Source organism: Pezoporus occidentalis, unplaced genomic scaffold, assembly GCF_034315485.1.
Source record: "Pezoporus occidentalis ecotype Australia unplaced genomic scaffold, CSIRO_AGI_Poc_V1 ctg238, whole genome shotgun sequence".
Lineage (NCBI taxonomy): Eukaryota > Metazoa > Chordata > Aves > Psittaciformes > Psittacidae > Pezoporus > Pezoporus occidentalis.
Window position 1 is genome coordinate 54,971 of NW_026914264.1, and position 14,856 is coordinate 69,826.

At 41.1% G+C, this 14,856-nt stretch overlaps 1 protein-coding gene across 8 annotated transcripts in view; it reads left to right on the plus strand.

The window, feature by feature from the left end:
• Window positions 1-14,856, plus strand: part of MTHFD2L (methylenetetrahydrofolate dehydrogenase (NADP+ dependent) 2 like) — a 33,347-nt gene that overhangs the window by 16,133 nt on the left and 2,358 nt on the right. For 4 of the 8 annotated variants that reach the window (XM_062622008.1, XM_062622004.1, XM_062622003.1 and 1 more), the window contains 2 exons: window positions 2,542-2,634; window positions 7,957-8,082. In XM_062622008.1, the coding sequence (XP_062477992.1) occupies window positions 2,542-2,634; window positions 7,957-8,082 (219 nt within the window). Of the gene's footprint in view, window positions 1-2,541; window positions 2,635-3,396; window positions 3,553-3,624; window positions 3,699-7,956; window positions 8,083-10,108; window positions 10,190-14,856 lie in introns of those variants that run through there. The other 4 variants (XR_009965485.1, XM_062622007.1, XM_062622010.1 and 1 more) reach the window with 4 other exon arrangements.

Genomic DNA, 14,856 nt, shown 5'->3' on the forward strand with positions numbered 1-14,856 from the left:
GTAGTTGCATGGGTGGGTTTTAGCTGTAACTAAATACTGGTTTATAGCTTTCAGCTTTTGAGGTAGTTGGATCTGTGGCTCAGTTTTATTCACTTGTATCCTGGTTTGTAGTTCTTGTTTGACTGCCTACTAGTAGTACAATTTGGTTTGGAGGGCTAGTCCATGAATTAACTTTGTCAAGTATTCTGTGCAGGGACAGGAAAACATTTGGATATTCCCTTACTGGCACTGGAAGCTAAGTGTACAGTTAACTTAATGAAGTTATCTTTGCTTATTCTGAAGACATGAATTTATTTTTAGGGTAGTTTGTTGTTTTTTTTTTCCAGCTTGCCGAGTATTAGTACACAGCATAAATCAGCTGTCATTGAGAAAACAAAGGAATTTTTATTCTTAGTTCCCAGTAAATTAGCATTAAGTATGTATTTGTGGTGTACATGGTGATAAACTTTTGTGGTTGGTGTGTAGTCTTCACTCCTGATTCACAGATTGGGCTGTCCTTGAAAATCTGGTTAGTGTTCTGCACTTATCTTCTTTGTTATTTTGTTTTATTATTATTTTGTTTATTTTCTTTCTCTTTGTAGGTTTTAGTTGTGGTTATTTTTACAGATTATGAACAAAACTGAGAAGCTGGGGTCTGTCTTCATCAGTGATTTGTTGTGTGTAGAAACCATCATATCCTGCAGATGGCGATACCTGGTTAGATGAGAAAGCAATCTGAACCTTTACAAAGCAAGGTGTTTGGTGGGGGCAGGTCGAGGGGCTCTCTCTATTTTATAAGCTGGTGACTTAACTCAGCAGTATCATGCAGAATCTTAATGGCTAAATGTATTTGTCTTCTTACAGTGGAAATAGCTGTATGAAGTAGTTGTTTATTTTCTGTTTTGGCATGAGCACAAGTAAATGGATAACCTACCCTTTCTGAGGTGTCTGTAAGCTTCTGGACTGCTATTCTGAAGGTAGGGGCTTCCCCCCTTGGTTTTTGGATTTGGGGGGTTTTTTTGGTTGGTTTTTTTTTTTTTTTTTAATCTCATTTCCTTTTTGGTAATGAGAGCAGTTACTTGGTTTCAGGAGCTACCTACCTGCACATTCCTCACTAAAATCTTGATGAGGAGAATACCGCTGACTTTGTTTCTCAAAGATGTGACTGTTTGTAACTTCGGATTTTATCCATTAGTTTTTCTCAGCCTTTCTGCTGAGTACAGGGTAAGAGGTCAAAAGAATCCCATTATGTGTATATTTTTTAGAAGTAACAATTTGTGATTTTGTGTTCATGCACTTCTGTACTTTTTTGTTCTCATGATTTGAAAATGCCTTTATCTGCTTCTCTTCAATGAAAAGGTATGCATTACAGAGACTGGAGGAGAAGAGGGATCAAAGATGAGGGGGAAGAGCAGAAAAGTCAGAGTGCAGACAGGTTGAAGATGAGATGCTTGAGGAGAAGAGTTAATGAGATAAGAGGCACAGATTAAAGCAGTCAGACACATTCCAGAGGAAGCAGATGTGGTGGCAACACCTGAGATAGTGAAAACTTTTAGCTTAATGGTTCATCATGTGTCTTAATAGTCAATGATGAGTGGAAGGTGGAGAAGAGGGGATGTAATACCTGAACACTGAGCAGTACAAATAATTGACAGGGAGAGTGTTGGGAGGAGTCTGATAGCTGTTATCTTTGCTGTTTTCTTGGGCATTCCTGAGGGGATCACGAGTGGTGGCTGTAGGATGCAGTGAGTCTTCAGTCCCTATCCCCATGACAGTCTGTTTTGTGTGTTGTTGTTTCTCCTCAGTATCTTCATCAAACAGCACAAGGTTTTTAATCTCTTACTAAGGAGGGTTTATTTGTAGTTTCTTGCCAAGAAATGTGGATACATGCAGGAGCAGGCCTCAGATCTTTTGAGTCTGACCAAAACGATGCATACTTTTATATACGATAATGTCAAACACTTCATACTCTGGGATGAAGTAAGGGTTCAACTAGTTGTGTTTTATCAGGGCATGCAAAAGATGGTAGGGTCAAAGACTAAACTCTGACTCCAGGGAAACACTATTATGAAGTTGGGTCACAAGTACAGGGAAGACTGTGATCATCAAGGGAAGTATCTAGGGCTCTTCAGGACAGATGAATGACAAATGTGGTTGAGGACAGAGATTCAAACGTGGTGAGCTTGTGTTTGAAACTTTAGTTGGTGACAAACAACTGAGTCTTATGGCACACAGTACAGATTGTGCCTAGACACTGGATTTCATGTTGGGTTTGCTCTATGTGATTCCTCTAAATGTAAGGAAGCTGATGAAGGACTGAGTTAGTCCATGATGTATAAATGAATTCATCCTGTGAGAATTATTAAGTTTAAATGTATTTTTCATGTGTGAGCAGCAAGTGTTGTGAGCGTTGTGCCTATGATAATGGCACAACTTGGGGTGCATATATGATGCATCCCAAGACAAATCTGATGATCATCTGTACTGTTGTTAATGTCCCCAAGTAAATGCTGTACAAGCATTGTATATGTGACAATTAATTGATAATCTGTTACATTTCAGGTGATGCTACAGTGACCATCACTCACAGATACACACCAAAAGAGCAGCTTAAGATCCATACGCAACTTGCTGACATTGTAATTGTAGCTGCAGGTAATACTAGTTGTTGTTAATACTCCAATTGCAATGTTCAAAACCTAAAAGGTAGACTTTGGTGTCTGTGTTGGTGGCACTGCTGGCTATTTCATGTTTTACCAAACAGTAGGTGCTCGTGCTTGTTGAGGGATTTGTTGTAAGAAGGGCAAGTGACTTGGCTCTTTGTTCTTGCCCTTCACATCTGCAGACTCATAAACTGTTTCTGGTCACATGTGACACCTTTCCCTTAGGGAGACTTTAGAGTGAACTCAAGATTGGGAGCCAGTCAGTGCATAGTTTATACAGGTATAATTATGTAAATTAAAACATTCTCTGTGCTGTGCAAAAATCATGAGTCATTGAAATTTTGACAGGAGGGTTTCTTGAAATCAGCTGGAGGCTGTGTTCATAAAACAATGGTAGCATTCCCTCACTGTTAGGATTAAAGGCAACCTTGCCAAATTAACTGATAGTTTTGGTAACCTAACTTATGGCTGAATTTATTTTTCTTTTTCTTTTACAATTATCGTGTGAAGAGAATAGTAATTGCGTGGAGGAAGGGGTGCAAGAGATCAGCGTCTTTATTCTCAAAGCAGTGTAGGATGAAACACTTAGTTTGACTAGTCTGGAATAAAGAAACGAGCAGAGCTGTTTCTCAGCAACCTCTGTTTTTTTTTGTTTATGGACATCCTATATAGAAATATAAATTAACTTAAAGAAAACAAACCCGAACAATGCAACTTAATAAAAACCTTGGTAAAATTTCATGTCCTGTCACAGCTCAGGATAGCTTCCTTGACTCATACCAGTTTGAAGGACTACAAGAGGATTGCATCTTTCCTCTTTTCTCCTCCCTTCCTCTTTCTTCATCATCTTCAAGACCAAAGTCTTGCCTACTTAATTTCTAGATGAAGACAGATAGGTACCTGTCTAAAGCTCAGAGCTTCCTGTTGCATTGAGATGGCCTTTGCTTCAGGGCTTAACTGTACTGTCTCTTTCTCATGCCAGGTGAGGAACAAGAGATGGCTCAGTTGGTGCCACATAGGATTACCCAACTGTGGGCATGACCAGAATTCATGCGCTGTGAAGGAATGATGATGATAATGTATGTGCTGAGTGGAAGTAAACTAGTGTCCTGGGTTCAGTAGCAGTCATTTTTCTCCTTAATTAGTAGCTGATGCAGTGCTGTGTTTTTTGACTTTCAGCCTGAGACCAGCACTGCTAACACAGATGTTTTTAGTTGTTGTTAAATAATGTTTACCATGGCCAAGGACTTTCTGAGTCTCATGTCCTGCCCGGCAGGAGGGGAATCTGGGAGGAAGCAAAGACAGGACACCTGACCCAAACTAGCTAAAGGGGTATTCCATACCACAGCACGTCATGCCCAGTATAGAAATTGGGGCAGTTACCCAGAAGGGCTAGATCACTGCTTGGGTCGGGCTGGGTTTTGGTCTGCGGGTGGTGAGCGGTTGTATTCTCTTCCCTTGTTATTTCCCTTATCATTGTTATTATTGGTGGCAGCAGCAGTGGTTTTGTGTTACACCTTAGTTACTGGACTGTTCTTATCAAGAGTTACATTCTTTCAATTCTCCTCCCCATCCCTCTGGGAGGGGGGTGAGGGGTGATGGGGGGATGGGGAGTGAGTGAGCGGCTGCGTGGTTCTGGGTTGCCGGCTGGGCTTAAACCACGACAACTAGTAACTGTTCATCCAAAGTCACTGCTTCCAATTTTATCATCACTTCTGATTTTTACGCTGGACAGTTTGCCATCAGTTACGTTTGCAGTTAAAGGGTTCAGTACCGTGTGTGTTTTGTGTTTTCCTTGTGTCACTTGTAACAGGAGCATGATATAACAGTTGTTACACAATCTGAGATACACTTGGAATGATGCAAAAGCATACAGCTGAATTGTGCAAACAGCATGCAGCCCTGTCCAAGTGGCTGTGCTGGGGAAGTTTATGCTTTAGAAAGTTGGAATCCTTCCAGGCTTCCTCTTGTTACTTGAGAATTCTGCACATTATAGCTTCAGGATCACGCATTGCCTGGAAATGTGTGACCTGTTCAGTGAGTGTTGCAAAAAAGCTAGCTTGTACCCTGCCAGATAGGAACAGCTGCTGTCATAGGCCATTGTGCAAGGTGTGCACATGGAAAACAGTCTTTTATGCATGTCTGCATGTAGGCGCAAGATTTGTATTCTTTTTCTTCTCTTCCTACGGAGTAATTTCAGCAGAGTCATCTGCATTCTGGCTCCTGGTTGGTGACTTGTTGCAGGGAGTCTCTTCATTCTGATGTTGTACTCTCTGTGAGGAGTTTTCTGTTCACTTGCATTTCATGGCTTTCCTAACACTTCAAGTCGGGGGCTTCTTTTATTGCCTTGGAGTTTGAGAATATCCATCTTCATGTATTTTTTCCCATATGTCCCTAGGAAAACCGGAACCCCACTTTTCCTGCCTGCTTTGATTGTAACTATCCATGTAGATTATTCCTTCCCAGCTTTGTTTCTCTTCTGTTTAAAATGTGATTGATAATTTTCTACAGAAGGCACCAATAAGAGATTTTCCCACATTCTTCAGTCAGTGCATTTTAGGAATAGCTGCACTAATGCTTATCTCTTCCTACTTGGTATGTAAAGTAGGCTTAAATAAATAGATCTGCTCATTTGGTTTGGAGGTTAGTTCATTTGTTGCTATTAAGTATTTGGCCTATTATCAAACCATTTACAAAGGGTGTAACTGTGCAGCTGTTAATGTGCTTCTATCCCTATCATGCATAGATCATTTACCCCCATAAGGCTGAGGCATTATCCAATTAACAGCCAGCTTGCAATGGATTGCATAAGAGCATGATGAAGTAGACATAGCCAGATGTTATCAGGTGGCATAGGAAAGAATTTGAGGTCTTGGCTTGCCCAACATTAGAAGGAGAGTTTCAAGCTTGTGTCCTATGGGGGAGTGAGAAATCAAGAGCAGAGAAGGTTCTTGTATTGCCTGTATGCCAATGACTAACTGGCTGTCATCCAGCGCTTCAGATGAAGCCAAAGCTCTCGTACACCAGTGCTTGCCTCTGATAAAACTAGTCTCAAACCAGATAGATTTGCTGTTTTCCTTTTATTTCTCTCCGTCTGAGAGAAGGCTGCTTTGGTGGAGAGAGGGGAGCTTAGATTCCCCCTTTGGGGATACCCTATTACTAGGATGAACATTCCTCACAAAACATAGAACTGATGGAGTTGCTCAAGAAGCAAAGTGCTTTGTAATTTCAAAGTTGGAGTTTCCCATCACTTCAAGTTGGAGGTTGCATGGTAGGAAGGAAATTCCAGATTTTATTTAAAGTGAGTACAGAGGAAAGAGTACCACTGATGCAATTAAGGTACATAGGCTAGTGCAAATGATGTGTAAGGAGTTGACGTTCTTGGCTCTCTGATAGCATGCAGTGACTTCGGTCTCAGATGCTGCTTTGCCTGAATGTTCCAGAAGAGGCTTCATTTGTTGTGACTGTCCAGGCAGAAACTTTCAGGTGTGTGATCACATGATGCTACTGTTGATAAAGCAGCGCTACTACATTAGTTGCAAGATAGACTTTTTTGTAGTTAAAATGGCTCTGAACTACTTTGAGCCTACTGAACTACTGTTTTTGAAAGGGTAGTCTTTTCTGTGCATCAGGAGGAGCTGTTGGCATGCCATGGAAGTTTTGCCTCTAGAAAGCTGGATGAGATTGATCTCCTCAAAGTAAATGTGTGATGCTACCTGCAGTTTTAAATCCAGTGCGGCAGTGTTCTTCACAATATGGAAGGCATTTATTTTCCAGGACTACTGCCTTACAAAATGGTGTTTTGCCACCCTGTTTGGTAAGGAGCTATGTTAGATTTTGTGTGTAATAGATGTCGCCTGAGAGGTGAAGAAGGGGTGTAGGGCTGAGGCCAGGCTGTATTTTTCTTTCTAGCTTATGAGAGGATCAGGTGAAGACAGTGTTGCTTGGAAGGCAGTTGCTTCTCTCCTACAGACTGAGATGATGCTGTTTATTTTGGGTAAATCTGAAATGGCCATTTTATTTTTTCCTGTTGGCTGTTGTGGTTTAAGCCCAGATGGTAACTCAGAACCATGCAGCCACTTGCTCACTCCCTCCCTGCCTCCTTCCTGCTCCTGGAGGGGTGGGGAAGAAAATTGAAAGAATGTAAATCCCATGGGCTGAGATAAGAACAGTCCAGTAACTAAGGTATAATACAAAACTACAGCTGCTACCACCAATAATAATGATGATAAGGGAAATATCAAGGGGAGAGAATATAAAACTAAAAGGGGAAAAGGAAAAGAAAACAATAAATAGAAGTGATGCACAATACAGTTGCTCACCACGCACCAACCGATACCTAGCCTGAACCGAGCAGTGACCTGGGCCTTCTGGGTGACTTCCCCCAGTTTCTATACTGGATGTGACTGTGATATGGAATATCCCTTTGGCTAGTTTGGGTCAGGTGTCCTGTCTCTGCTTCCTCCTGACTTCCCGTGTCCTTCGTCACTGGCAGAGCATGAGAGTGAAAAGTCCTTGATCAGAGTAAGCATTACCTAGCAACAACTAAAAACATTGGCATGTTATCAGCCTTGTTCTCAGACTAAAGTAAAAAATGCATCACTGCACCAGCTACTAGGAAACAGAAAAAACAACTGCTACAGCTGAACCCAGGACACCTGTCTATTGTTTCTAGGTGATGGGAGTCAAAAATAAGATGGCAGGGTAGATCAGAGTGTCTTGTCATGCTAGCATTTATTTTGGTTTTTGTAGTAGTGTATTTTCATGTAGTTCATGTTCACTAATTGAGTGGTTGAAATGTTGTGGAAGTAACAAGTATATGAGAAATTGGAGAAATGTATATCCAATGCAGATAATACAAAAAGCCACGGAAGTAACGTACAGGGCTTGCTTCAGCAGTTGGCAACACTTTGGATCAGCAGGCCTCTGACATTATTATATTAAAGACTTCTTGTGGCTCACAGAGCATCTTCATGGCCCAGCTTTTCTTTGGAAATGCTATGAAAGGGACTTACTACCACAAACCAGGAATTAACTGCTTCATTGAGATCATGTCGATTATGTTTGTGACTGCAGGCTTAGCTGAAAATGTTTAGTAAAAATGAAGAAATATCGCCTTTCATTCTCATAATTACAAACTGTGTGAAACTGAGGGATTATTGTTTTCTGTGTGTGATGTATCAAGAAACATTCAAGTAAAAAAATAACCTTTTTTGTGCACACATACATAAGCATGCACAGCCCTTGATATAATTTAAACTGATGACCTAAAGCTGCCCAGCCATGTTAATCAAATTCATCTTGATGATTCCAGGTATCCCGAAGTTGATTACAGCTGACATGGTCAAAGAAGGTGCGGCTGTGATTGATGTAGGCATCAACCATATCCATGACCCTCTTACAGGAAAGACCAAGCTAGTTGGGGACGTGGACTTTGAAGGTCAGTGAAACACTCTTTGTAAAAACCAGTTGGATAAACAGATTGAAGTTTGTGAGATTCATTCTCAATAAATACTTGGAATAGCCAGTGTCTCAAATGAGATGACACTTGCAGGAGTTTTTCCAATTTATTTACTTAGATAAGAGAACTAACTGTGTTCATCTGCTCTTAAGAGATGCTATTATTGAACAGAAGAAGTGTTACTTTTAATTACACATACTAGCAACCTTCAAGAGATGCAGATGAGCTCTTACCGTAGTGTGGTGACAGATGCTTGTCTCAAGGTTTCTTCAATTCTTTGTGAGTCTGAAATATTTCAAGAGTAAGCAATAAAAACAGTTTCTGCTTTTTCACCAGCAATGGGTCTCCCACTGTTCATAGCAAATATTATTATACTACGGCTTTTCAAGCCTCCTCTTATGCTCTCACTCTACACTTGTTTATGAAAACATTAACTTCTGCTTTAGAAGCGTCCTTTATGCTAAGGTTTAATGTGGGTTCATGTGAAGCTGTTGAAAATATTTGTCCAAGCAAGCCTAACAGATAAAAAATGGTGATGGTGTTACATATTGATCTTTTTGTTTCATGTGTGGCCGAGCAAGTTCACAGTGTAATGCAGTTAAGTATCTCTGCTCTGGAGGAGCTCCAGACTGGAATAGCAGGACTGTTGCAGTTGAAAATTAAAGCTTACTGGCAGAGTTGAGTGTGGGAAGCTTAGACAGCATTTACCCACGTTATTAATGGTTCTCAACAGTTCCTTATTTTGATAAGTATGAAAATCACCCACAGGGTTTTTTTTTTATGGTTATTAACATCTTGGCTGGCATAATGTCTCAAAGCTTAATTATATTCAAAATGTTTCTAGCCAGCTGTATGTGTTTGTAATTACCTCATTCCCTCGGTTCCTGCTTTTTTTTTTTACTCATCACGCATGATACTTGTCTGTTAAAGTCAGTGGAATTAACTGCACAAGTGTAGCTAAGGGATTGTCTTGGCGTGCATTTGGAAGTGTGCAACTTGTCTCTACAGTAGTTACAGTAGGAAAATACTTTCGCAGTACAATTTGAAATTATTGTTTTGTTTTGTAATCCTGGTTGTACTATCACAAGTAAAAAGCTGTATCTTTTCAGAACTGAAGTATAGAGAACTTTCAGGATTTTTTTTGTTTGCTTAGTAGGTATGGGAGGAAAAATGCTCTAACCTTTGAGAAACATGTAGTTTTATCCTTTTTGTTTGTCTTTCTTTAATCATGAAACCTTCTCAATGCAATATAGGTGTAGATTCAGTGACAAGGCTGTGATTCAGAGTTTCAGCAATGCACTGTATATGTCTCATCATGTCTGCTGTGGGTTGTTCTCAGGATTTTACTTGGGGGGAGGGAAGATCCAACAAGGAGGGAGGAACTTCAGCTTGGATTATGCCACTACAGTTGCAAGTAGCATTTCACTGTGCATTGCCAAAGGGAAATTGTTGTTGGTTCATTGGTATCGGTGAAAGTTTCAGTAAATCTCTTAACAACAACAACAACAACAAAAAAATCACAGTGTATGCAGTTCTACATACTAACAAGTAAATCACCCTCACCAAGCATTTGATTTGGCAATGAGGAAATGGAACAAGCTAATATATTAATGTAGCAAATTGTTTCATCCTTTTCCTTTGTCTTGTCACTTGAGTGAATTTGCATTTAAGCCCCAGTGGAAGTGGTTTTTGCAGGTTAAGGCCAGGTACATAACTGGCTGGCGTTCTATGCAGCACCGGATCGTGTAGCCCACCAGTATCTGTTGTTTCATCATCCCCTTCTTTAAGTAGGGAAATGTTATGGGGTGAGCAGAGATTTAACTGGGTACCTCTGTGCTTGTCAGACTTAATGGTGTATGTGAGGCAAAAATGACAGGATGTATTATAGAATATCTTTAAACTGTATCTGTGATTTCCTCCATCCCCATATGTCTTCTTTTTGCTTGGCAGTCCAAACTGTGTCTGCACAAAGAAAGGCTTTTTTTTTTTTTTTTCTTCACAGTAGTTCACTGAGCAGTTCCCAGGTATCAGAAAGAACAAGGCAGGAAAACGCTGTACATGTGGAGGTCAGCTGCAGAGTGCTGAGGTACCTACCCCAATATTGCTGGCCTTTCTTCACCTGTATGTGCATCTATCTGTATATAACCAGCACAGCACATTGTGTACCCCTCTTTATGTTAAGAATTTGCCAAAATCTGTGCCCAAGGGAGGGGGACTTCTGTAGCTTTTGGGAGCCACGGGAGGGGGGGTGAACTGACAGGGAAGAGAAGAAGCAGTAGCATCCTTAGGTGATTGCCAGTGCTGTTGTAGTTACTTTGGGACAGCAAGTTTCAGTCTCGGGAAGGGAGACATGTTTCTGGGAACAGGGTAGCATGTGTGTGGGAGTACTTGGCCCTTGTTTATAGGGCCTTTGTTGCCACAGCAGTAATGCTGAGGGGGGAGGGCTGCAAGGACCAGAAACATGAAATAAAGCAACAACTTACACAGAGCATTTAACTGGAATGGCTTTTTTGGGTGGAGCACCATTTCCAGGAGTGACTGGTAGAGCAGGGTAATAACATGCCAGTGTAGTAGCTAACCTTTGAGACTGGAACTGGAAATGACCCTGAAACCAAAGTGTCCAGAACTCACGTGGGGTTTGCTTTAAGTGCTTCCTGTATTTCTTTATGATTCCTCCTATATCTATGACAAGCAGTCAGTAATGCTGGGGTTTGAGTCTTTATTGGATGTCTATATGGAAAAGAAATCCTTTATGCAAGACCTTTGAAGGAAATTCTTTCCTGTTAGGGTGGTGAGGCACTGGAATAGGTTGCCCAGGGATGTTGTGAATGCTCCATCCCTGGCAGTGTTCAAGACCAGGTTGGACGAGGCCTTGGGTGATATGGTTTAGTGTAAGGTGTCCCTGCCCACAGCAGGGGGGGTGGAACTAGATGATCTTAAGGTCCTTTCCAACCCTAATTATTCTATGATTCTATGTATCAGTGGAGGGGTGTATAAATGAGGATGGATCTCCTAGCTCATCTGTTTTGCACAGCCCAGGCTATGTAAAATTGATGCTGGGAAAAGAGTGCCACCAGGAACAGGAGGTACTCAAATATTCACTACTGAATGGCAAAGTGCCTCAATAAATGATTGATATGGTATGGGCTGATGGGTACATGTTAAGAATTTTCTTTCAGTGACTGCAGGGAAACCAGGGAAATGAATACTATGAACATGGGGAATGGACCACATTAACATATTGCTCCTGGATAGACCAAGTGTATGAGAAAGAAACAGTGGAATGAGAAACAGGGAAATGTATCCTGTCCTCATCAGCAACAGGACTAATGACCACAAAATCATCAGACAAGTTGCTTGCAACTTGTTCATGCAGTTTAAGGGATTGACCATAATAATTTTGGAGTCCAGTTCCTCCATGGAAGTGGTGGTCCTGTAGTTGGAACTTGGCTACAGTGCGTGGGGAACTCCAGCTGAGTGACAGGAGTTGCTCCTGACAGTTGTTTGCTGCCGCTTTGCGTTCACTGTGTTACCTTCCAGGCTGTAGGCTTCTGTTAAGATTATTGAATCCTTTCCAGATTCTGTCTCTGTGCAACTTTTCCAAATAGTGGTTTTGAACGTAAAGCCTGGATGTTCCAGCTGCTTTTGCTGTAGCTTCTGTTAGTTAATTTCTCAGTTGATTTTGAAGACCTGTTATTATTCATTTTGTAATTAATAAAAGGCCAGGCTATGTAATCTTGTCACCACATTACTGCTCTGCAAAAATCAGGGTGAGCTTTGCCTTTTGTTTTGCTCCACTAGTGCAATAAATTAATCAGTAAGTTAGCGTAAGGCTGGTACCTCCAGAAGGACAGACTGGGTGGTGCTGGTAAACTGCTGGATGGCCAAGTGTAGATGCTTTTCCACAGAAAGGTACGTCATGCAGGGGTTTAGGTAATCAACCTTGGATCTCTTGCATTTCTGCTGCCACTGCTTATTGTCCCAAGACTTCGGCAATGTTCCATCCAACTGCTAATAACCTGATTGTAAAGAAGCTGTTGTGCATAATTTTGTGCTGGATTTTGCTGCCGAAGATGCCTCTGCTGCTTGGCTTTTAGAGGTACTGGAGAAGCGAAGGTGTACGTGCTCTTAGAATTACAGTACCACACCAGGATTTCTTGATTGTCCTTTATATTGCTGTTAAAATAGCTGCAGTAAGGGGAACAGGGATAACATGAAAAAGAACACACTGATGTGAAGTGTAGATCCAGCCATTTGGCATCCTGTGGTGTGCAGTGAGAAGAATCCGAGAATGTGAAGAGCAGAACATGGGGTATCTACTGTGATTGCTGAGCACATGATTTTGCACTTATGCAGGGATGCAGCAATCCAGAGTAGCTTTACAGGGGCTAATAAAGCTGTGTGGAAACAGTGCTTAGGCAGGAATTGCTCTGCATCGCTTAATGCAGATGCACAAGACCCAGAACTGCCTTCAGGTTGAGACTTGCCCTTGGTTTGTGTGATTAACCCTGTTAGGTGTCTGATGTCCTTAGCTTTAAAGGAACCTAGGAATGAAGGGCTGTTTCCAAAGCAGTGGATCCTGTTTTTCAAGGAAACAATCTACATTTCATTTCTTGTGAAGAATCAAAGGAAGATTTTAAGGTTCTACAGAAGCTGCAAAACAGCAGCTCCGCCCCCAGAGGCACCAGATTTGCATGCCAAGATTTTCCACATGGGCAGAGAAATACCTGGGACAAGGACAGGCAGCTCCAGAATGGAGAGTTAAACCTGGGGATAAAGTTCGACCATTGCTGAGAAGCAGGAACATGACCTTCTGAATGAACTGACAGGAGATCTGTCACGCCTGGGAACTGTGCTACGCTTGATGAGGAAAACAAAATCTAGTCACATTTTTGAGGGCCAAGTTATTTTTCCCTCTTGATCGCTGGCGTTCAGCTTGGAAAATTGCACTCACCGTATCTATATTTGCTCTTACCAATGGCAGCTTATCAGATGGTAGTTTCCCCAACACAAGACACCTCTTTGTGTATTGAAATACCTGAATCAGCTTTTGGGAATAAGCTGTCCAGGTGGTTTTCTGCTAACTGATACAAAACATGTCTTCTGCCACACTGACCCACAGGGATTTTCATAATGAGAGAGTGTGGGCAGAGAGATTCCCCGGCAACTTGTGACCATAGCACTGTGTGTTTACCACGGAGTACGGTTACTAACACTAGAGGCGATGAATGTTGTACAAGATACTCATTAGAAGGCACCATCGGGTTGTGGATTGTTCCACTTTGTAAGTCAGATAGGAATAGTTTGGATAACACCACAAAAAGCAGTATGTAACATTGCCATAGAAACAAACATTTCAATTTGAAATGCCCCAGATTTTTTTTTGTTAATTACTGTGTTTACTTCAGATGTGGGTAAATTTCAATAATTAGGACCTGAATCTGGGGATTTGGAGTAACTGTGCTAACCAAAAGCAGCAGGCTCATATGGAAGGTAGTACAAAATAATGTAACTATTAAAAAGACAAATTATTGGTTTCAGAGAATAGTAAGGATGACTCATAGGAGAGCTGAATTCATTTGTTACAGTTTACATGTGAAAAGAACCACATAACAATTTGTTGACCGAAATTTCCAAGTATTTTCACGCTATATCTGGTGGTATCAGTCAGCTCCATAATTAAAACCCTTCTAGGTGTAATTACCATTTGTCCTCAATGAGGCTTAATCTTTTTGTGCCCAAGTTCAGTGAGATAATCACTGTTAACTTCCCTAAAACGTTTCTGTCCAAAAAAAATTATATCCAGCTTTTCAAATTCTCTTGTAATACTATTTTTTTGAGATGTTGTTATATTATTGACAGGCTGAGAAAATTGAGGCTGTTCAGCCTGGACAAGCATGAGGCGTCCCTGTCCATGGCAGGGGGTTGGAACTGAATGATGTTAAGGTCCTTTCCAAACCAAACCATAATATGATTCTCTACACTAAAGTGCCACATACAATTCAGGATGAATGCACTTAAAGCAGGAGCAAATTATTGTCTTAGTTCCAAAACCCAGGTGCCTAGTTTTCCATCCATGGAGCTCTTCTCATGGCCAGGTGTAGTAGGTTCTGCTTTGTAGTGACTTCAGTGGAAGTGTATGTGCTTGTGTCAGAGTTGTGCTTGCTCAGTGTTCTCATGGGTGGGTGTGTGTGTGCCTTTTCAAATACAGTGTTTTTTAAAAGTGGTTTGTGTGTTGCCATGAAATTATTCATAAGCAAGGGGAAAAAAAAAAAAAGCTAACAAGCAGAAAAAACCTCTCACCATGGCACTTGAAAAAAACCCTCTGTAGTAACCAGGTTAATAATATTCTATTTGGAGTAACCATTATTAGCAAATAAGTGCTCATTAGTTATGTGCTGAATTCCCAGCCAGTTGCATCTAATTTCTATGCAAGTAACCTGCAATTCCACCTGATTGCGTTTTGTGCAGTAGATAAGAATATCAAGTCAGGATTGTTTGCTGCATTATATTAATTCCTCGTCCAAAGAGGTTAACTTCACAGGTGCTAAGTAAATAATCTGCATGGATTTACCTCTTAACACAAGCATTCAAGGTGTTTACTGACTTTGGATAGTCTGACATGTTTGTTATTAGAGCAAATTCAGCTCTTGAGTTTCTTTCTGTTGGAGACTTGGGGGAGATCTGCATTTCTGAATCCCAGTTCAGTATAGGCACCCTAGTAACACTGGTTAAAAACCCCAAGTCTTCTCT